This window comes from Homarus americanus, unplaced genomic scaffold, assembly GCF_018991925.1.
Source record: "Homarus americanus isolate GMGI-L3 unplaced genomic scaffold, GMGI_Hamer_2.0 scaffold55640, whole genome shotgun sequence".
Classification (NCBI taxonomy): Eukaryota; Metazoa; Arthropoda; class Malacostraca; order Decapoda; family Nephropidae; genus Homarus; species Homarus americanus.
This window is the reverse complement of record NW_024713650.1, coordinates 2658642-2682916: the sequence shown is the minus strand read 5'-3', so window position 1 is coordinate 2682916 and position 24275 is coordinate 2658642. Positions and strand designations below refer to the sequence as shown.

General features: G+C 34.9%; 1 protein-coding gene across 2 annotated transcripts in view; it reads left to right on the top strand.

Moving 5' to 3' along the window:
- LOC121873343 (broad-complex core protein isoforms 1/2/3/4/5-like) overlaps nucleotides 1-18884 on the top strand; it is a 51998-nt gene extending 33114 nt beyond the window's left edge. For both annotated transcript variants that reach the window (XM_042376904.1, XM_042376885.1), the window contains exon 8: nucleotides 17146-18884. In XM_042376904.1, the coding sequence (XP_042232838.1) occupies nucleotides 17146-18410 (1265 nt within the window). In that variant the 3' untranslated portion in view covers nucleotides 18411-18884. The remainder of the gene's footprint in view (nucleotides 1-17145) is intronic.
- The last annotated feature ends 5391 nt before the right edge of the window (nucleotides 18885-24275 follow it).

Sequence of the window (24275 nt, the reverse complement as noted above, 5' to 3'; positions counted from 1 at the left end):
AAAATCATTAATCTTCATATTATATTCCAATAAAGGAGGAAGATGCTCTGAAAAGGGAAGAAGGTTTGGGAGTCTTCAGTGCCACTTAAACTACCTGCTCCTTTATTGCTTGGCTCTGTTAAAAAATATAATTAAATTATTCGTACTTTAAAGTTTTCAAACACACAAGGAAGAGAGTGGATGTTTCTTTATGTCTGTTGGAAGCTGAGTGTACTTTATCCTGTTGATTGGTGGCCATATAGTCTTGGGACTTTGGTGTTTATATTTTTGTGTGAATTTAATGATATGAGTTGGAAGAGAGTATATTCTTTTAATGATCCAGTTTGGGGTGATGACTGGTGTGCTTTGTGGGGCCATCACATTGTGGCAGTGTGCCCTACTCCCATAATACATTAACAAAGTCTCAGACCTCTACCTCTTCGTGGGACTCAGAAGAATTTATGGAGGTAATAGGGAGCTAGGTGGCTCAGTGAGGGAATGGCTTCTCAGAATAGGATTGATTTCCTTATTTGGAAGGAAAAGGTTACACTGTTACTCATATTGAGAGTTTGCATTGATTAATGTCAGCAAGAGGAGTTCTGGAGTTTTATATTTGGAATTTTAAAGTCCAAGATTTATATGCTAACACAATTGTATCTTAAATTTGTTATTGCTAGTCTTTTAAGAGAGGACTTCGGAAATGAATTATCTTCAAACGGTTTTACCAGTATTTCTAGATCTTTCTTTTTGAAAAGGCTGCTGAAAAATGTGGAAGTGACAGTGCTGAGATATGACACTTTTGGGTCTTCCCGCCTGAGTCTTCTGGATGCTAAAGTGTTGATTTGGCTCCCAATTTTCTGAGCCAAACAATAGAGGTACATTGTGATGAAGACTCACCTCCCTTCCCCATTTTCTGGGTGCCTTTATGCTGTATGTAGATTTGCTTACTGTTTAGTCATTTATTCCTCTCGCACTTTTAATAGGGAAACATTATCTTAATAATTTTGTCATACCAGCGACTATTATTTATGGTTTGTGTATGTATCACTGAGCACGAGTCAACAGATCATAAATATTCCCTTCTGTATCTATTACATTTCCCCCTCACGGGAAGTTAAAGTTGTGAAATAATCGATGACATATCATGGCAAGCATAAAGCCATCCAAAGGGAATTTTACACATTTTATGCACTAAGACTTATCGGCAAATGAAAGCCGGCCAAACTGTGTTAGCACGAGGGAGTTTATACAGGGAACCATTTTGTGGTGGTACAGTACATAATCTTGCATAAAAAAGACGGTGCCTGCCACCATTGTGGGGTATGCTGGATTATTACCTAACTGTTGCATCACAATTAATGATGCGCTTAGACTACTAGTGAAGTAAGATTGCCCACACCTGGCCAACCGGAATCGTGATTACGTGTAAGATTGTCATAACAGTATCTAGACAGGTATAATAATAGTACTATGCTGTATGTGCAAACAAGTGGAATCAAATCAAGTCTTAAAAAATGATGAAGTTGGTCATCTTTTTTATATTCTTGTTCACTTGGTCGTGGAGTGTCAAGGTACTGTATATAGTATATTTTGTAGACATTTACATATCTGCTGCTGTATATCAGAAGACAGTTTTGTGCTACTTAGTGAAACATGACTTGTGGACAAGAAAGATATTCAGCCAGTGGGAGTTTTGTGAACTAAACTGTGGGAAGTTCCATTGTACTCCTAGATAAGAACTGTTCCTATATATTAACCCCACCCTATCCCAAGTTCCTACAAGTGTGTGAGTTGCTCTTTTAGGCTTAAATGGACCAGTTATTTGATCATTAGGTAACATTTGCTGAAGAACCCCTGAAGGTAAATGTCAGAGGCCCCCCAGTCTGTGGTGCTTTTGCTTCTGCACTGACATTAATAAATGTCAGGGAGCATAAGATTAAGATTGTTGGGTGGCATTTCATTTACGGCAATAGATATTTTGCTTTGAACTGGCGAATCACTCAAGAATTTTTGTTTTTGCGCAGAGTGCTCTCATTTGCCCATTTATGTGACCACAAACTTATCTGATTGTTTAATTGCCTGCCTTGTGCATGTAAATGAAGTACACTACGATTAGTTAATGTTGTTACCTGAAACTTTAATTGGTTGAGTTGAAGGCATCATCACAGGAAACTACAGTGCTTACAGGGCAACTAATGTTGGCCAAATTAACTGTCATAGTTTTAGTGCTGTACAAGTGTTGGATATTATCTGGAAGCCTTGTGAAGATGATTTTTTGCCAACTTCAAAATGTTATGTGACATCTCTAGAACAAACCAGACTGATTGGTTACTGCAAATTAATATTTCTCTGCTGTTGATTGCCAGTTAACAGCAAAATAACCATTACCTTTAATTATAATATATAAAATAACTGAATAGTGAGTTACAAGGGAAAAATTAAGCTATTACCAGTGACAAAATGAAAGACCTATGTCAAAGCAGTGATTGCCATAAGAAGTTGCATTGGTATCAAGTTCCTGTGTTCCTTGATTTATTTAATATTTTATTGGTGATAGAGGTTTAACTCAATATACTGTGGATGCAATTTGAGGATACTATAGAGTGTGTGTGTGTGTGGGGTGGGCTATTTCTATGGTCTTGTCGATTTCCTGTTGCTATCTAAACTTGTCTTCAACTATTCTCTCTCTCTCTCTCCTTTTTTTTTTTTTTTCTTTCTTTCTTTCTCGTTATTCACTCCATTTGATGTTTCCTGCCCCTTAATCCAACCCCACACAAACTGGTAGAATAAACTTAAGCAAGGTCTTATTCCCCAACACCTTCAAAAACAAATTTAGTTTTACTGATAACTGCACAAATAAATTTTTTTATATCCAATCGGGTTCTGAGTAGTCGTATATATTGAAAACATTTGTACTCTATGTTGCAACTCTAAAACACAGCTTTAAACTAGTCTGCTTCCTCAGTTTATGTGATCCTATGCCATTGGCACACAAAGCCCATAGAAAATAGTGGGCAATGATATATATTTTGTGCAAATGTGCTTATTCTTTTATATTTATATTTTCAGATTCTATATGAAGAATATTATTTCATAAGATTAATCTGATTCCTCAAGTTATTTTGTTTTTCGTATGACTCGCTACACGGCACTTTATTTTTCCCCCGACCATGAAGCTTGTACAATGTGTTTATGCGTTAAGTATTTAGGAAAATTTTAAGACATTCAAAGATGCATATTGTAATATTTATTAAAAGAGACTACTGTGGTTGTTGCAGAAGGTAAACATGTTGGTGATGAACAAAATAGAGTTGTTTGAACTCTGTTGTAGCACAAACCCTCTCTTGCAGTATTTCTTATGATACAGCACTGTTATTGGTGTTGGTCATTTCAAAGGAAAGTCTTAATATTTGTGACTATCAGGGATGGCCAATGACCGTCCCCTGGTTGCACTACAGTGTAACGCCTCATTGCCAAAGGTCAAACTTTCTGGAAATACTTCTTTCTTGTATCAAGCAGCATTTCACAATAAGTGTAACTCTTGAAATGCATTGTTAAGAAATATCTGGAAAGCACAACTCTTTATTTTACTGGTAGTGAAAGTCTTTTTGTACAAGTATTTACAAAAGCATATGTTATGCTACTTTATGTGGGTAATAATAAGCCATTACTGTACTGTACTCTGTGGAGGGCACATGACACCCAACGTTGTAATGGTTGGGCACACACATTGAATGTGTTTGGTAATTAAACTTTGATAAATATAACCTGTTATTCAGTGTACTGTATTTGGAAATCTTTAAATTATGGAGGTTATTAATATGTATAATTTTTATACTGGTGGATTTTTTACTTACTGGTACATATTGAGTAAATATAGTACCAAGGAAGTGAGTATTAATGATGGTTTAAAATGAAGAAAATATTTTGGATGTTGATCTTTCATATTGAAAGAACACAACCCTGATGATATTGTAATTTGTGTACTGCATTTGTATGTCTTTTCACGTGCCGAGTCAGAATGCCGCTTCGTGCTCGTGAGAGTTCATTTGTGGCTTTATTTTCTTGAAAGTTATTATGCTGAGGAAATGACATTCCCCTGTGTTGCTTATAGCAGTGGATTATGGTGAAATTCCAATTGATAAAATCGGTAAAACACATTTTCAGATTCACCGTTGAGCACTGAACATCCGTATCAAGTAAATTATGCATCTCGATATATCCTGGAACTCCCATTAGCCAACGGCATGTCTTAAGCCGTATAGTTTCGTAATTAGAGAACTGTATTAGTATGTCTAGTGCCAATAGTCCAAATGCTTTTATTAGTCAGAAGTGTGATTGATGGTGCTTATGTACTGGGCTTTCCTAGGTTGTAGTTACGAGCGTTCTTATTAGTTAACTTTCGGTAGCAGAAAATTTTATGCCAATAAGGTGCCACAGAAGTGGTACGGTATACAGTATGTATTAGTGTGTCACAGGTGCCACTGATAATCACTTAATATATTTATAAAATGTGTGAAATGAGCTGAGATTTTATAATGGTATCACAGAGTAAAGTTATCTCTTGACATGAGAAATTTAGAATATTAACAGTGTGTGTGTGTACAAATTAAATGTATGCTGTATTTATGAGTATACAGCATATGACACCACATACAGTATATTGTCTTTGGATTGGTGTATATCTTGGCTGGTTTATGAGTAACAAAAATTAATTATTTTTTACTTCTGATTTATATTAGTTCTGTATATACTGTAAATAAACGGAAATTGTTTGACAATACAACACTTATTAAGTATATGTTGAAAACACTAACTTGACAACCGATAAATAGACGAGGCGGTTGACGTGATGCCATAATTGGCAGTTTGGACGACTTAATTTGTCATTACAAGAAACATCTTCAGTACGAACTATCACATAGTACTATCATTATTATTATTATTTATAATTCTTTTTATTTATTATGATAGCATAATACAAGTGTGCAGAGGTTGAGAGTTGCATTTTTCTTGTCAAATGTTTTGTAAGAATAGGAGCAGAATTCAATACATTCTCCACATGGTGGTATGTAAAGCAACATTTTGATGATGCAGTACAGTACTTGTTGCACGGTGTTTCGTTAATTTTTGGTGTCCCGGTGAATTGATTGTAACAAAAGACGCGAGTGTATTTTAGGAATCTACACGTGAAACACAATGGTAATCTTATCCATTATTTTGCTTTTAGTTTTCTGAATATTTTGAAAATGTGTTATGGAGTTTGCAAAGACCATTTATCATATTTAGACAAAGGAAAATCAGTAAATACCCACAACAACAGGATATGAAAAAAAAAGTCTTAAATAGCAGAAAGTTGGAAGGTTTTTGTGTATGTGAGAGTAATGGTTTGAGAGTTCAATTTCAGAGACCATATGAAAAGCAAGTCATATTCTACAATAGTGAAAGTTAGATGACAATATGAGTTCTGCTAAGTGTTGACACCAGTCAGGGTTAATCCATTACTTCAATCACTAGAGGAGGCTGCCTCATTTGTCATAGTATGCTGACATGAATTTGATAGTACTGTACTGTACAGTATTAGACGAAGTTGAAGGAAAATTACCAAGTTTTTGAAAATGAAAGTTTCCTTGAAATTGGATTACGGTATTCTTGGATCGACTACACATTGATCATCTACCAGCATTTGATATGTTTGGAATCTTGTTTTCATTCTGACTGCAAAAAAGGGTGTATAATTGCCATTGCTTCTTGTAATGTCCCGTTAATATCTTTAACACACCGGTGCTGTTTTCCCAATATAGTCACAAAAGACTGTTAAAACATGTTTGGTAATGAAGATATTTAACGTTTTGTTCATTTGCTGATAAAAGTACACTCCCTGTAGAGTGCTGTGTGTTGGCAAGGATGGTAAAAATGTCTGCTGCATTTGGGCTCCAGGAAGCAATTCTACCATTGATGATTGCCAGCAAAACTCTTTTGAAGCCAAAGTCTTAATGTTGGTGAGAATTGATGAATATGCACATAAATGTAATTTTTATGCAAAAAACTTGCAAATCTCTCCACTACAGTGTTCTAACTTATCGGCTCGGAAAATGAACCACCTTGGATTTTTTCCCCTTACATAACAGCTCGACAGTTTATATATGAAAAATTACACATTTGTGTTAAATGTTTATATCATACCCTGTATATTAATTAAATGCCCACAAAACAGTGCTGGAGAATAGATGGGAAGACATTATAATAAATTATTTTGGAAGTTTATGGATCCATTGTACTTTTGTCTTCAGCTATAATGATAAATTTATTGGCTTGGTAACTTAAGGAAGGAAAGTTTAGTGCAACTCATTAACTCCCCCAGTTGACTGTTAATCCCATACTTAACATATGTGAGTGAGTCCCTCGGGTACACTCTCAAGTATTTATCATCCTGCTTTTTGTTGACTGACAGAGTGGAAGCTTGTGAAGTAATGCCTTTACTATATATATTTAGATAAATTATTTTGTATTCATTATATTAAGGAAAGATATGGCCCTTAATGACACTTAAGAGTATATATATATATATATATATATATATATATATATATATATATATATATATATATATATATATATATATATATATATATATATATATATATATATATATATATATATATATATATATATATATATATATATATATATATATCTATTATTTATTTATTTATTTTTTTACAATACACAAACTAAATACTGATGTCGAGTATGTTTTTATATCTAATTTTGGAAGGTACTCAAATTATATTCTGTACACTACAGTATGTACATCATTATTTGAGGTGTCTAAAGTGATTATAACAAGAGTATCTAGGACTTTGACAACTTGGCTAGTGGCATTCCTGATCATTATATCTTGTTTGTTGCTGAATTATGGAGAAGTTATTGGCAGTCAGGTAATGCCTTGTACAGTATAGAACACAACATGGATAACATCGAAGCCTTTTTTTTTTTTTTTTTGCTGAAAACCAACAGTATAGAATTATCCCCTGGTTCTGTTTGTGACTGACAAATCTGCCATGTCACTAGAAGAGACTTGTACAGTATATATTACTCAATACAGTACTGCAGTAATAAGAGATCACGTGTAAGATGTAAGATAAACTAACCGTTGTTGAAACCTCGACCGAAATTCTTACTTCATTGCACCACATACTGTAATTATTATCTGGGAAGTATGTTTGTGTGTTACATGTATGGTTGTGCAGTCTCCAAGTATAACAAAGTCTGTTTAGATGGTAGTGACCCTCTCAATACTGTTGTATGCAAAAGTTTCTTTACTCAGTATTTGGTGAAGTATTGTTGTATGCAAACATTTCTGCTAGTTTAAAAGAAAAAAAATATTGCAAGGAAAATTATTAAGGCTGTTTCAGTGTGGTACATGTTAGGTTAGGTTTATCAGCCATCATGTAATGCACTTGGTTTCACTTGATATTTGGGGTAAATTGTCTGATGTTCACGTGTCAAGTTAACAAACGGGAAATCTTGGTAATCAAACTAATTGTTTGATATTTTGTTTTCCGATGGCTCAAAGATGATGTCTGTCCTTGGCATTTAAAAGCATAAGAACATTTTAATTTTATACAACTAATGAATAGTGTTATTTTTTATTTGTAAGTGAATTGTTTATATCAGTATTCAGAGGCCAGTTCCAGAGTTTTAACACTGTGAGTGAGAGTAAATATCACACTGCTATCTTCTCTTCCACATTTTTTAATATTTTATAGAGGGAATTCACAGCTTTTTATGATTCACGAGGAAAATGTCTTTTTCAGCCAAACTCGCTATTAAACACAAATCCTGGGATGTGTGTTGATTTATATATGAGACTATCATATACTTGTACCTGTATATGAGAGAAACGGTGTTCATTGGAAGCTTAGAAACACTTATCAAGTCCCTGTGGAATGTAGTTGTAGTTTTATATACTATTTAGTTATGCAGTACAGTGCAGTATTTATCTATTGTTTTGAAGACTACATCTCAACTTTGCTCTAATAAACACTAATTCTGTAAACCACCTGGACATTGTGTCTAGTTATCACATGCTGATCTACAGTCTGTATTAAAAAAAAAGAGTTATTTTACCACCTGCAAGTTTTGTTTACATATCAATTGACAAATTGACAAAGCTTCACCTGCTTTTGGTGCCCCAAACAACCATTACAGTTGGTTGATTGCTGGCTGTTCAGTGAGTCACACTGCCACATTGGCTTATTCCCAACCAATGAACTTTGGTTCTTCAGTGAACTGTAATGTTAGCTCAGGATGTCAAAAGTGGGTTGAGGTCGTTCGATAAGCCAATTATGCGTGAAATGTATCACTTCAAAATTTTCTGCCACCAAAAGTGTGTCTAGTGCCTCTAGAATTATAACACACTAGGTTAAGTTGTGTACAGTTGTGTGTTGACTGAACCATGTGTATGTAGCATTTTTTAGTGAAGCCATATTATTTATTATTAAGAAGCAAGTTGTTCAGATGTCTCTGCTAAATTGACTAATAAATGTATGAACTGGATATTAACTGTACATTGTGAACATGACATACTAAACAAAGCACTGGGATGCCTCAAGAAAAAGTGCAGTTTGCCAATACATTACAAATATCAGCAAATAGCAGAGAAAACTTAACATTTGCCTTTTGTAAGCCAAATAACTTAAGCATATGCTACCCTCCATGGCAGGGTACTGATATGGTTTATTTCTTTTGTATTCTGTGAGTTGAATTAAAGGAAATAGTGATTGTCTACTGATGGTGAATCATTTCCTACAGGTATTACACTGGTCAGGGAATGAGTTGATGACTGGCATGTAAAAAAAATAGCTCATCGATTTATATTTTCTTTCTTCAGAGCAAAGAGAATAGGTTCTCAGCCATTTTGATATTTATGGAAAATTGCCCTTGAGGATATTGACAAATTGTGATGTGAAACACTTTAGACTATGATCTTAACATAGTGTCTATGGTTAAAATAAAAAAAAACTACCTTAAACAACAATTTCAGATAAAAATGCATTTTCTAAGATTTCTAAGGTCTCAAAAACATATTGCTGTACCGATTACGCATTTTCACAGAAACGAACAAGACAATGTGATGAACCACTTTTCATAATAAAGTGAATACATACAATTTGAAGAAATCCCAAACCATTTGGTCAAACAGGCTTGACATCAACAGAGGAAAGACTACGGCTTCCTTAACTCGCCACACACACAATACTGTATACATTTTTGAGTTTCAAACTGGATGACTCGCACCCAGGGATGTGGTCAGCCAATTTCTACAGTAATGATGAGTGTTGTAGGGTAATACCACATACAGTTTTTATGGCCTGCCATTTTTAAACAGTAATATGTTGTTTAATTCTTGTAAAGATTTATGTTTGACCTCTCACTGCACAGGAAGCAGCTTGTCGAGTATTGTTGATGCCGTTGTGAGTGACAAAGGATCTCTGCTGATGTCATGACAAACTGTGAAGAGTTCTCTCTCACTTTTTTTTCCAAAGGAATATTGCATCACAGAAAATCAATTTAACCTTTATATACAGTATATGTAGTGTAACTACTGTACTCAAATTTAGGAAGAATGTACATTTTGTAAAAATCTGCAGCTGTTCAGTATGGTTTTTAAAAAGTAAGCAGAACTAAATCATGAAAATATAGTGGTGGTACTCTTCTCCCATTTTATCATCACCTTCGACTTAAAGACTAAGAAAAACTACGCTACCATAGTATTTCTTACAGTACGTGCTTTTATCAAGGAACCTGTTGTTGGGGGTTTACTTTTCCCCACAATAGGTGTACCGTTTCCTCTCATCGCGCGTGCGATATATTTTGTCGTACGAGATGATTACGTAAATTCTGTTTTACAGGTGGTCACACTTTCTGTATTGCAGATGGTTATAAATTGTCTTAAAGGAAGGTTCTATTTATAACTGGGCCAAAATGGGAAACCGTATGAAAGGACAAGTTTGGTTAAGAAAAAGGTGACGAGTTCTTGTGCATACAAAGATGTATCTGAGGTCGATGGAGAGTTTGAGCAAGAAGGAGTCTCCGCTTTTACTATTGTTGCTGCCACAAAACCATGTCCATTGTTTCTGGCTAGAGATATAGAAGTAAAAGGTCTACATTAAATGAAGAGGTCAGGTCGAACAGATGTACAACTATGAGCCGTTTTGACCACTTTAGTGTATTGACTAAAAATCGGTACTGTACAGTTTATCAAATGACAGTGTACCTGTACGATACTGTATGTAAGTGTCGAGGGCTATCACGACTTGCTTCAAGAAACTGACAATGAGTGATACTGAAAGATACAACAGACCACATTAAAATTAGAGCTAATTCACTTGGATGAGCCAAAACCTTTAAATGAAGGAAAACAAGATGATAAAAAGCTAAATTTGGCAATAGGAATGAAGACCGGGAAATAAAATCAAAAGGAAATGGTCATGTTTAGATGCTTGGGGAGTTTGTGATGAAAAACTAGAAATTGAATTCCAGTTGACATTTAAATACTGAAAACATATTTGAAGTACTGCAGGAGATGATGCCAGGATGCAATTGAAAGCATATTCTTTGATTTTTTCATTAGCCGAGGTACTGGAATTGATATAATAAACAAATATCCCGGTGGAACACCGCTACACCAATTATGTTCACACAAAAGCAAGCTTGCCAAAATAAAAGTGAGGTACATAAACTAAGTTCATTCCAAGAGGACAGTTAAAGGCTAAATTACCAAGTAAAGTCTAACAAGGAGTTTCAATAATAATGATGAAACCAAGATCACCTGGGAGGTGCTGTTGGCTCCAGTTCAAGTTACTAACATTATATTACAGGAAATGAATCTAGATACTGTACAGAATTCTGAAATTTTTGCACAGATGCCCAAAACATAATTTTCTCCCATAGTAATACAGTAATGAATATGTAAATTCATGATAAAATTTCTTCAAATCACAAGTGAAACAGAGTTGTTGGAAAAAAACTAACCAATATACTCATTAAATGTTGTGTGTTCCCTTGCTAAAGTTTGCAAGTCAAATAGGGACTGCCAAGTCAGGTAAAAAAAAATGGAAAATGCTGATTAGTAAATAAGAGTTGATATTTGTGAAGTGAAGTTGCCTACCAAATCTCACTTCAACCCACAGAAGTTGTTGACATTGAAAGGACTTCTTGCAGGTGGATGGGTTACCCTAATTGTCCCCCTCATACACACACACACACACAAAAGACATTGGCTGGAGGAAAAGGGTGGAATTTTACTTTTTTCTGAATTAATATTTACAGGATGATAATAATATACAAGTTCTGTATTCATGGAGGTTTCTAATGGCTGTTGCAACAGGCTCATAAATTTCCCAAAAATTAAAAAAAAGAAATGGAGAGTTTAAGGTCGAGAATTAGACAAGCTGAGAATATAATAAAGTTATTAATGGAGGACGTTGAACTGAGAATTAGATAAGCACCGTTAAAGAACAATGGGCCGAGAATTTGGGAAAAAGCAGCCATGGAAGATGATGATAAGCGGTACCTGTTTATTAATAGCTCAATGAGTAGAAATATTCACTCAAATACTGTATCATGAAAGTATAAAAATGGTAATGATACAATGGGATAAAATGCTACTGGGACTACAGTAGATGATAGACTTTGCGAGACAAAAAGTGGCTGCTACTGATATGCCATACTGTACAGAGTGTCTCAAAAAAAATTTACATAGTAGATGCTCTGTAATACAAGAGCGGACTGAAAATTGTTACACAGTATTGAATCACGTTAATGTATACTGTATCATTTATATTTTATGGGGAAACATAGGATACGGGACCGAGCCCTAAAATATACACGTTGCCTGCCGTTGATATATAGGTTGTCTCCAAAAACATAACATTGCCTTACAGATTTTTGTGGCAATCGTGTGAATAATTTTGTATGTATTAAGTCCCCTAGAATGTGGGAGACCTCACACACCAGCAAATAAGGAGTGTGTGTTGCTGTTGTAATAAAAGCTTTCACATGATCCTAATGAAACTGTAAGGTAACCATATATAAGATGAAAATAATATCCTCTATATAAAATTAATCAAAGAAAACATATTATTGTACAGTTTGTATTAAGTAACTTTGTGATTTATGAAAGACCGTGAGGGTTTTTAATATCTCAGATTTTAAACTGTGAGTTGATAAATATATTATATATATATATACCGGTAACACCTTTCTTATTCTAGGCATGTGATCATATTTCATGATTATATACTGTTACAGAGTGTTCAAGTTGAGAAGGTAAAACACTTGATTGGGAAGAAGTCATTTATAGCCATTGAAGGACTGTTTTGACCCATTCCTCTTCTGTTAGGGCCAGAGATGTGGGTCTCCTTATACCGTATCTTACTGCCTTTGAAAAAACAAAAAACGAAAAGTAAACAAAGTATTTTTCTTTTAAGTTCCATACTGTTGTTATTAAGCACGATGAAGCAATTATTGAAGTTTTAATTACTATCTTGTAGAAGTCTGACATAGTTAGGCAGGGGAAAACATTATATACTGTATATATATATATATATATATATATATATATATATATATATATATATATATATATATATATATATATATATATATATATATATATATATATATATATATATATATATATATGCTCTAACGCGATTTATGAATTCGGAACAATATTTGTGTAACGCGAACGCTTGTTTGCCATAACGCGATTTTTGCTTACTATTTCTCCAATTTTGTGGTATTAACTGTGAATATGGTAAATAAGAATATCTCCAAAAAGCGTTCTGATGATAGAATTCCCGGTGATTATCGTAAAAGAAAGGATATAATACTTGAAGAGAAGCTCGATGTTATCAACCTCAAAATCACCCTTCTCCCCCATCAAGTAAAGTGTTACATTTACTGTATGATTTCATTATTAGATATGAATGTAACATTTATTTAGACTGTGCTATCCTTTGTGTTAGGCTAACTACTAAATTTTTTCGATTTTGAGTAATCTGCACCTAACCCTATTTTCTCCATAAGCCCTGTTATTTCTATTACGCGATTTTCTATAACACAATATTTTACAAGAACACAATTATCGCGTTATAGCAGAACTACTGACTATATATATATATATATATATATATATATATATATATATATATATATATATATATATATATATATATATATATATATATATATATATATATATATATATATATATATATATATATATATATATATATTGTATATATGATATTTATGATGGGGTTCAAAGTGAATAGTGATGAGGTGTAGCTCTCAAACTATACACAGTTTTAAGTTTATCATTCACAAAATAATATCACAAATGGCAAGGCTCATCTTTTTAGCCCTATTATTTTGTCACTCACTTTTTTGGAGCATCTGACATTGTAATGATGTCATTGACCTTCTGATTTAAAAAAAATATATGTATACTGTACCAACAATGTCCCGAACTATTTGATGTCCACGTTAATGGCTGTTTTTTTCCTAGCTTTTGGCTTCTTGTACTGAATGCTTATCTCTGGAGACCTCGGGGATAACATAAGGTCTCCCCTCCCCTGTTTTTATGCTCAGCCAATCACACATCATATCCCAAACATCCAAGAATTTGTTTATTTTATCTCCCGAACTTTAAGTAAAATTTTGTTCTTACTTCCTGTACTGCAATTGGCCTAAGAAGTGATTTCACTGTTTTTTAGTATGATTTGTCCAAACTGCAGTATCTTGCAATTACATCTAAGACTGGACGGCGTTGTAGGATGATTTTGAATTAACGAACTCTTGAGCCAAACATCTTGCTGCCTAGCCGTTTTCTAGCTTTCCCTCATTGTTTTGCAGGTAAAAGGTATTTTAGATGGGTAGTAATAATATAAGAGCTATATTACAATCCAATGCTTGTAAGATGAAAATGTGTACAGAGATAAAAAAAGACAGCCAATCCGATAACAAGACCATAACTTTTACTTCTAGGTAAAGAATATTCTGCACATGGCTCATTTCCTTTTTTAATCTTTTTTTTTTTATACCTTTAGAAAAATATAAAAGGCATTTGTTTCTCTGAAAGTTTTTGTTTTTATCTTAAGTAATGTTTAATATTTTATGCTTGGGTACTAAAAATGCAATACGAGTGACAATTAATTTTCTCATAAATATTTGGGAGAAAAAACTTTAATAATAAAAGGTTCAACTAAGCTTATCCCTACCTAAGCCTCAAAGCTTTGTTTTATGAATGGTTCCCGCTGTACGTCATCGTACATCGAGGCGGTGAATATAGAAAAAAAAATTTTTTGCATACTGTACTGTATTCAGTAAAGACTTGATATAAATGTACTAAGTATGAATGTTATTTCAAATCATATTTTTTATTTGATACTCATTTCAGCTTAACACTACATACTGTTTGCCATTTAATTTTGACGTCCAATTTTACTCCCACAAATTATTCCTGTATGTCTCTGAGCGATAATCTCGTATGTTGTATTACCGCATTTAATTTAAAACTATTTGGTACTAGAATTTTAACTACATGATTTGTTCTTACAGTATTCTTATGAAAAATCATTTTTGCATTTATGAATTATTTTCTGTTATTATTTCATAAAATTGCATTCCACCTCAAAAGATAAAAAATAAAAGCGAAAATAAGGCGAGTCTGGTAGTTGCAACATACAACTTTCTCATTGAACATTCTGAAAATCATGACATCATTGATTTGGCCGATTGTACTTTTAGCCCGTGACAACTTTTACTCAATACTGTACTTCCAACAAATCATATACAGTATTTCCTGTACCTCTGACCAGTTGCTCATCCCTGTACAGTACCTCTAACCAACTTTACTTACGCCAATTGTGCCACACAGTACCCCTTATTAGGCAATCAGCTTAGTGGGCACTTAGCACTAAAGCTTTTTTCATTGTGTGTTTTTATTCTGTGCAAGTAGACCCTCTTACTGAGAGCAGTGTGTGTGTGTGTGTTAGACTGAGGATTGACAGTGAATGTGACAAACTCATAACCCAGACACCTTGTGAAACATTTAATGGCACACATGAGAAAATTTGAACATTTACTAAGTGCTCTTCAACATAAATGATAAGGTTACCATTTTTCAAGTAAGAAAAATCCTGTGTTTTCAGGCATTTAAAAATTTTTGCTTATTGAAATAAACTTTCATATGAGGTGTGAAACCGTTTTTGGAAAGTATTTAAGCTTGCACTTTAATACTGTGCTAATTCATTGTATGATGTACTGTGGTTATCAGCCAGCCACTGAATAGGGCACCCCCAGTCAACCCAACTTTATAATAGGTACCAGTTAACAGTTGGAGTGCAACACCAATTACTCTGTCTTTGTGTACATAAGTATTAGTCTTCAGTGTACTGTATCTACACTGCACCTAATAGGCTGTCAGGCTTGTTGGACTCATTTTCATTGCACAGTGCAGTTTATACTGTGTTGAAGCACCTTAAAATATGCTTATGCACCTTATATTGTACAGTACTGTGCTTTTACACTATAGTATAGTACAGTACTGTAATTGTATTTCTTTTAAGTGATATCTCCGTTAACTGGAACAGTTGGTGCAGAGCACTTCTGGGAATGAGAAATTTCTGGGTAACGAGATGACTTTCTCAAAGCCCGGAAAAAACCTCATCTCCGGAATTTCCCGGGTAACCGAAAAAATTTCTCGGAAGTTCCAAAAATTGCGCATTACGTCATTTCTTGAACCCGGAAAAATATCCCCCATATTTTCTCGGAATTTTCAGAAAACGAGCCCGATTTTCATCTCTCAAACCCGGGAAAAAACTCTTCCGTCCCCGGAATTTTCTGGGTACTGGAAAATTTTTCTCCAAATTTTCCAGAAAATGTGCACCTCATAAAATCGTTCCCAAAGCTGGAATTTTCCGAAAAACTCCGGCTTTGGGAATGATTTTCCAAGAAAATTTCAATTCCTGCTATCGGAGAGTTCTGGTTAAGAGGGATTCCGGCTAATGGAGATACTTATTCTGCTCGTATGCTTTATTTTGTTCTGACACACTATAGTTTTGTTTCTGCATGTTATATTCTGGTTATCAACTTTTCTTAATATATGATGGAAGACAAACAAAAAAGCATTAAGAATTTTAACTGTACAGTACTGTACAGTATATGATGTGTTTTGTCGGTTTTATTAGAAATGAGAAACGCTCCTTGCCCATATCTACAGTACAACGGTTTGAGCTTGAGTTTGGGTCCTGGCAAATTGGGTTGGGTGTGTTTCCTTTACTGGTGCAATCCTCTGCCATTCTTACTTAATCATCTGTGCTTGATGGTGAAATTTATCAGATGATAATGATTTCTCTTATAGAAATATGAAAGGCATCATCTAGACAATTCATTTTAATACCCTACAAGAAACTGCAATATGCCAGCCTTATACCTTTTGAAACTGTGAACAACCCCACAGAGCATTAAATGAGTTGACTCCATACGTAACAAGAGTATGGGAGAGTTTCCCTAGACACCCTAAGAGAGCTTGATATAGTGAAGACTTAAAGCATGAGCCTAAATTGTACTTTTTTTTTGTGTTGGGGTTGGTTATATCTTCATTGCTTCCTTGTATGGCTTTTTAACTTTTATCATCCTTATAATACCTCACTGCTTCTCAGGCATTATTGTACCAGAGTCATGTAAAATGTTATGCAGACTTTTATCGTGCATAAATGAAATGTATTGTTGCTTCTGTGCCCAATCAATACCTTAACTAACCTGGTTTACTTTGTGTACATGTATTTTTAGTTTATCAGAACAAATTAAAACTACAATACTGCATTTGTAAAAGAAATTGTTTAATTGTGTACTGTATTTTAAACTTAATAAAATGTTATTGTGTTCACATGTATTAAATAAGGTTACGAGAAGGAAAATTTAATGTGTAGACATCCATTATTTTTTGTGACGTTTCTTGCATTGCCTTCCATTGGCTTATTTTGTATTGTTTTATGAGTAATGGTTATTTATTGAGGTTTAATCTATGTTCTTCATTATTATAATTTTATTGCTTAAGTGTGTGATTTTATATAATGTTCATTTATACAGGTCGCAGTAAACGTGGAGTGCTGCAGCGACAGCACGGCATCATTCGCGATGCAGGCGGAGAAGAACGGAGAGAGGAGAATCGGGACACCTCACACCAACAGCAAGCTCAACAAAAAATACATCAGCAGTTACATGACTTAGGGAAAAGTGATATGAAAGTAGAAATAAAGGGAGAAATGAAAGTAGAATTAAAGGGAGAAGTGGAAAAGGTGACAGAACTGATTGTGCCAGACACCATGGTATTAAGTGGAGGGTCAGTAACACTAACCACCACTCAACCTACGCTCCTCCAGGTGCCGGCTGTGGTGATGGGGCCAAGAGACTCTATGGGACCAGCCCCATTACCAAAGCAGCATTCACACCCTACGCCTCTATTAGCACCAACGCCCATAATCAGTAAACAACATTCACATCCAGAAGCTCGTGGTCCTCCAACTCATCAGGGCCCTCCGCCTATGGCTAAGCAGCGCTCGCATCCAAGCGTGCTGACACACACTCCGTCACATTCTATAGAACGCCTCTCCAGCACCACGACCATCACCACTGCTGCTACCACCACCTCAGCAGCTCAACAGCATCTACAGGTAATTCCAATGCAAGTCTTTGTGAAACAGCGACCCTCACCCACTCCAATGACATCTCAGTCGTCTCAACTTCGACCTATACAGCCTAAACCCTCCTCTGTTGAAAGCCAAATATCCTCAGATTCTACCCCAAAAAAAGAGGTGCCTCTGATACGTCTTACACCCTCAGAAGATGGCGGTAATGTTAATATCGGCAGCAGTAGTGGCTACAACATGAGCGGCTGTAGCATTACCGGCCCCCCACGATTGCCACGTGCACTGAGTGAGGAACCGGTTATGACCAGACCTTCCATGACACACAACCCTGAGTTGCTACAACCTGGACCATCTGTTTTGGTGCAGAGTGTATCACAGGATTCAGGTTTGGACATAGGTATGGGAAGAAGCATGTTGAGTGCACCTCAGTTAGCAGTGACAGCTCCTGCACCACTAAGATCAACATCTTCCCCCGGCCACTGTCCCGTCCTTCGTGGCGGCCCAGCTCTGGGCTGCAACTTCTGTTGGAACTCTACCGATCCCCAAGGTAGAGTGCTCCGTCGCAAGACCAAATACCATTGTCCCGAGTGCCGGACCAATCTGTGCATTGTACCGTGCTTTCACGAGTACCACAAACAAATAGAGAGAGCACAAGATACGGACAAACAAATAACCAAGATCCTCACAAAGACTGGTTCTATGTAGTCCGAAGGTTCGGGCGGACCGACGAGACAGTGACTGACCGAGGAGGATATTTTCAGAAAAGTGCATTGCCAGAAAAGTAGAAAGTTAGTCCAAGTATTGTTGTAGATACAGACAGATGTCATTAACTGCCTTGTGCAGTGATCCATGTGCTCAGTTATTGATGTAGTTCTGAAAACTAAGTCACTTGATTTACACATTCAACAGTGTGGTGTCCTATGCTTTCACTAATGGCTGTAAATTACTACTATCCTTGTTGGATAAGTAAACCAGATTCAAGTGTATTATTTTAAAGATATGAACTCATCGCACACAACAACACTAAGTACAGTACCGTACTTTTTTATTATTCTGTTGTGAAAGCATTACCTGATCATTTACTTGTGTATCATTCATTGTATAAAAGGATATTTAATGATGCATTTGCTGAAGCTTCTCTGTTAATTATTTTATGTAAAGTAAATGTATTTAAAAAGATTCTTTCCTTAAATGAAACCAAGTGCCAAATTCAAAATCTAGACATCAGGCTGGATGTATAATTAAAGTTTTGGAATTGTCGTAGTACAGGAGCAGAGACCCAGCTAAGGTTGGTTTTGATGAGAAAGGTAAATTATGTTTTTTTCCCACTTTTAAAAGACCCTTACATTCTTTACAGTAAAAAAGACTGACAAGAATATTGTACTGTATATAAAAGATGCACTACTGTACAGGGAGAGCGAACAAATTTTTATAAGAAGAAAACACTTAAGTGCTTTAATCACAAACTTAGAAGTAAAATTTTCTGAAAATTAGTGTTTCCCCTTGAGTATATACTTTATTCAAATACAGTATATGTGAATGCATGTCTTTAATTAGGGCAGATTGGGATATGTGACTTGAATGTGTTCTGCAATAAGTTCTAGATGTTATGATAGTTTAGTCCTCTATTTCACAACAAAGACTCAATTGGCCAGATTATATATATATATATATATATATATATATATATATATATATATATATATATATATATATATATATATATATATATATATATATATATATATATATATATATATATATATATATATATATAATAAGTGTAGAGCTTAGTAAACTCATTAACATACAGAGGTTGAAGATTCAAGAATTTTATAAAGCTACAGAGTAATAGATGGTTGTGGTAAAGCTGTGGGTGGGTATTAAGAAGGGGTGTGGGGGTGTGTCTGCCAGGGACTGGAAAAGAAAAGAACGTTGGAAACCAGGATCCTCTAGTAGGCTTCTTTTTTTTTTTTTTCCTCCAGAAATTGGGGTGCAAGAAGGTGGATGCTAAACATGTTATAGTGAACTAATTTCTTCATTCCTGAAGGTATGCACAGTTTTTTAATTGTAGTTGTTCACTTACTACCATAATCATTGACTACAGTACACAATATTAATACTGTAGGTCCATTATTGTTAAACTCTCTGTAACCATTGGTAACCTTTCGTAATATTTCAGGCAATAAAATACAACAATAAGAGAAAACCTCTGAGAACACCTGAGTATGGACAACCCTATGTGAGTAACAGGAAATGGTTAGAGCAGTTTGAACAAACACTCCCTGTGCTACAGTTAATCATTTATTGATATATTTTACTTTTACCCTGACACTACCACAACTCTAAAGGGAAATATGTTAATAATAGAGACATTGTTTTTGTCATGTTGTGGCCTGAGTCACTGCCACATGTGGGGGAGGTGGATAGGTCATACACTAATAGTTTTTATTGTATGAGGGAGTAAGTATTGTTCACACCAGGAGGGCCATGCACTAGTAGGGTCTGTTGTATAACCAGATTCTGATATACCAGGACAAGGATATAGATTCAGTTTGTTAGGCTCACCTTAGATTATAATTGGCCTCATAGAAAATAAATGTTTTATTCAGTATTAAACAAATATTGTGGGTACTTACAGGTCAGTCAGTTTATAACACTGAGCCGGCCATTGCTAGCTATTTTTATTTTATCTATTTTCTGTTTTAGATTAAAACTTATGAATGTTTAATGACCCTACCAGTTTTAGTAGATGAAACTTTAACAGTGTTAACAAGTTTAATTTATTTTATCCAGTGGATAAGTACATTTCTGCTTTTATTCAAATAAAATCAGAAAGTACTCTGTGTTAGTCAGATTATTTTCAATTAGTTATTTGATGATGAAGTAGGCTCTTCTTTTACCTTACCAGTGAAGTTGAGGCCATCACGTTTGAAGCATAATATTTATTTTGTGTATGTCCGAATTATGGCAAAAATTTATTGTGTGTGAATCGTGCATATCTGTGTGTGTATGCATGCGTGTTTGAGTGGGAAGGGGGTGGGTCGACATCGCCCTTCCATGCCCCCAGCCCTCTTTCAGTTCCCTTTTCACTTCTCGCCCTCACATCCGATGTTGTCGCCTTGTCTTCCATGGTTCTGTCTCACTGATCCCCTGCACAATAATCCAAGTTGTATTACTCATATCTTTACCAAACTTCACCGGTGGATTATACCTCATTCATATTATTTGTATTAATTTTCAGGTCAAAAGTCCAGGATACAAAAACCCAAGTAAAATTTACTGCTAGTTTCTTTGCTATACAATACCTGTAAAGTATAACGTTTCATCTGTGACCATTAGGAAAGGCATACAGGTATGTGCTGCACAAACACAGTATTTCGTACATATAATTCATTGTTTTTCTTAGTCAGGTTAGAGTTGGTCTTCACAACAAAGGTTATATTTATTTAGCCCCTTACCAGTCATACAGTTCTAGTATTAGTAGTGAGGCAAACCATGTTCTATTTGGGTAGGTTATTTAACATTCAGAGTTACACATGGGTGACCCACTGTATATGTATATCTAGTGACAATTTTATATGAAAGTTGGTGTTAGCCAAAAAAGGTTTACCATTGTTGACATAATTTCTGGTTTAGTTGTGCTTGGTCTGGTCTCATGACAAGATAAGCCATGGTTGTATTCCCTTTAGCCAGTTAGGTGTTGGATGTTTATACTGTAACTGTATTTTATTAAACTTTCTTTGAGTCAGTAGTTTAATGTTCATTATGTAATTGACTTTGTTGTACAGTATTAGGTTTTGAAAGTTAAGGATTTGTTGATCATATAGGAGATTTCTCCTTATTCTTTAAGTCCATTACTGTAGTACACATTCATGTGGTAATAGATTTTGATAAATCTTATATCACCTGTAAATGCATTTATCACACAACCAAGTACAAGAACAACTGCATGTTATCATCCCTTGATTCATCTGCATAGTGGGAGTCCATGTGTGGTGTGTATTTGCATATATATGAGGGTGGGGCAGTTTGTGAACACGACATCTCAAACAAATAATGGAGATGAATTGAATGTGTTATGTAGGTTCAGTACTGTGTACAGTATACTGTGTTCTTATAAGAGTGAGCACCATAAAGTGTGATGATATATGTATCAGAATTACCAAGGCAGTTATTACACAAATGAAGACAATACAGTATTCTTGTAAGATCACCTTGCACCATAGAGGGAAAGGCTTACAAAAAAAAAATAATAATAATATTGGCTTTACAGTATTGCTGCACTAATTTCAGTGGTGGAATTCAAGTTAGAAGTTAAATCAGTAAAAAGATCCTACATCTTGTTATGATTACATTATTTAGCAGATGGGGGTGTCAGTGTTTATTGTTTCGCTTTTATCTCTGGAAGACTGGCACCGAGGATTTTACCATAATGTAATTTACCGCCACTTTGGTGTAACACAGTAGAAGCGATTACTTACATCTACACAGAGATGTAAACCTCACCCAGCACTGACCTGAGTAGTCTTGTAGAGCACAGTAAACAAGTTAGACTAGTCAGAGTTATATGGAATAGTTTTCTTCAATTAATTCTCTTGTGCACAATGCATCAGAGCTGCAAAAGTACAGTGCAGTACAGTATAGCAAAATAAACAGCAGAGCATCATTATAGATGCTGTGGAGTAGTGGTGCACCTCTGTGAAAAGTATTAACACTTGCAAAATTCCTCTCAAAATATTTGGAAGTTTTCAAATTTCTTAAAATGCTCACCATACGTTCACCATAAATTTTTTTTTCTTCTCTCACTCACACCTCCTACATAGATGAAATTAAATAAATGTCACCTGTTAAACCTTATATTTTTTTCTTTACACCTGCCCTTCAACATTATGGGCATCACATACAAACACCAACCTCACCCTCTGTTAAATATTCTCTCGTAGCATTCTGTTGATGACTTGATAATTTACATCTGGGCTTGTACTGTTAAAGGATCATACAATATAGTACAGTATGTTAAATATTTCTGCTGGCTGCTGTAAGAGGTAATGTGAGAATGTATCTGAGTGGTTCCTGTAGTTCAGACATGAAGTTAGTATATTCACTAAGAGTAGATTCTAGTACAGTACCTGTAGGTTGTGCTCTGGTCTTGCAACCTTAAAAAGATTTTAATATAAAATGATAAATTAAGATACAGAAATTTATCTTCAATTTATCTTTGCAGTTGGACAAGCTGTAAAATAATGTTGTCTTTACATAATTATTTTTGATATATTATTTTTTTTATGGCCCTAGGTGGCCATTAAGGTAATGTTTTATCAATTATATGTATCAAGAGTTAAATATTTATTCTGTTAAATTCTTGTGATTTCAGTGAATATAATTACAGTATGTCACTTATACTGTAATTTGGATAATGTTAAATCGCCCATGCCATCACGTCCATAGATTTTCTTGAAATTTGTTAATGACACTGATCCCTACAAGAGTTCTGGTACACGTAATGCAGTTGTTGTAAAGAGGAGATGGGGAGAATTTGAGGATACGATCATGTTTTACGTTTGACTTCAGGCCCTCTGACGACTTTTTGCCGACAAAGTTTAGTTCTTGTTTGTGTACACTACTACAGGGTATACAGAGATAACTTTGACCCATTTACCATATTTTTTTATTATTTATTATTATTTGTTCCACAGTAATTATAGGTAGGATATTGCCTACAGTAGTTATTAAAAGGACATTGAAGAGTAGTGTACATACAGTATTAATCTACATTAAATAATTTTTTCTTCTGAATTCCAGGGTTAAGGGTTAATGAATACTGTTCACCATTCCAGATTTGATTGTGCATTAATATTATACACCTTTATAGGTTTAATGGCACTCATAAGAAAGCTTCACCATTTCAGTCTTCATAATAACGTTCACCATTCGAGCCTCGGCGATACATAATCTTGCCAAAACATTTCGGTTACATCTTCCTTGTTACCTTCATGTGTCAGAGAGGTGTGTGAACTTAGGATTTTGTGAAAGTTGCTGCATATTGCTTTTGTAACCCAAATGCACTTACACAAATAAGAATGTCTTCATGCTTTGTGCCTCAGCAAGTACATACAATAGGTGAGGTAAGAGCAGGGAACGTGACTGCATTAGCACGGGCTGGTAAATTAATTTTATTCTGGGAATAAGCGAGTCAATTTTTGTTGATATTCATAGGCTGATTGATGCAGCTCGAAATTAAAGGTAGAGAAATGAAGGACAGCACCTTTTGAATAATGTTAAACATATGCTGCACACTTGAATAATGCTAAATATATGCTGCACACTTAGATGGGGCCTGGGGTAAATATAGTATTCTCAATGAACATAACAGTATATAGGAAGGAACATACCAAGCAATAACAATTTTGTCAGTCAGAGGTCGGGATATGACAGTGATTTATTGTGCCCGGCAGACCACAGTGTATAATGCCTCGTCGGTCTCGTGTAGCCGAAGGCTCAAACCTCTCGTGTCCTGTGACGTCGGCACTATAAACGTCGGAATTTTTTATTGGTACCGTACTCTCG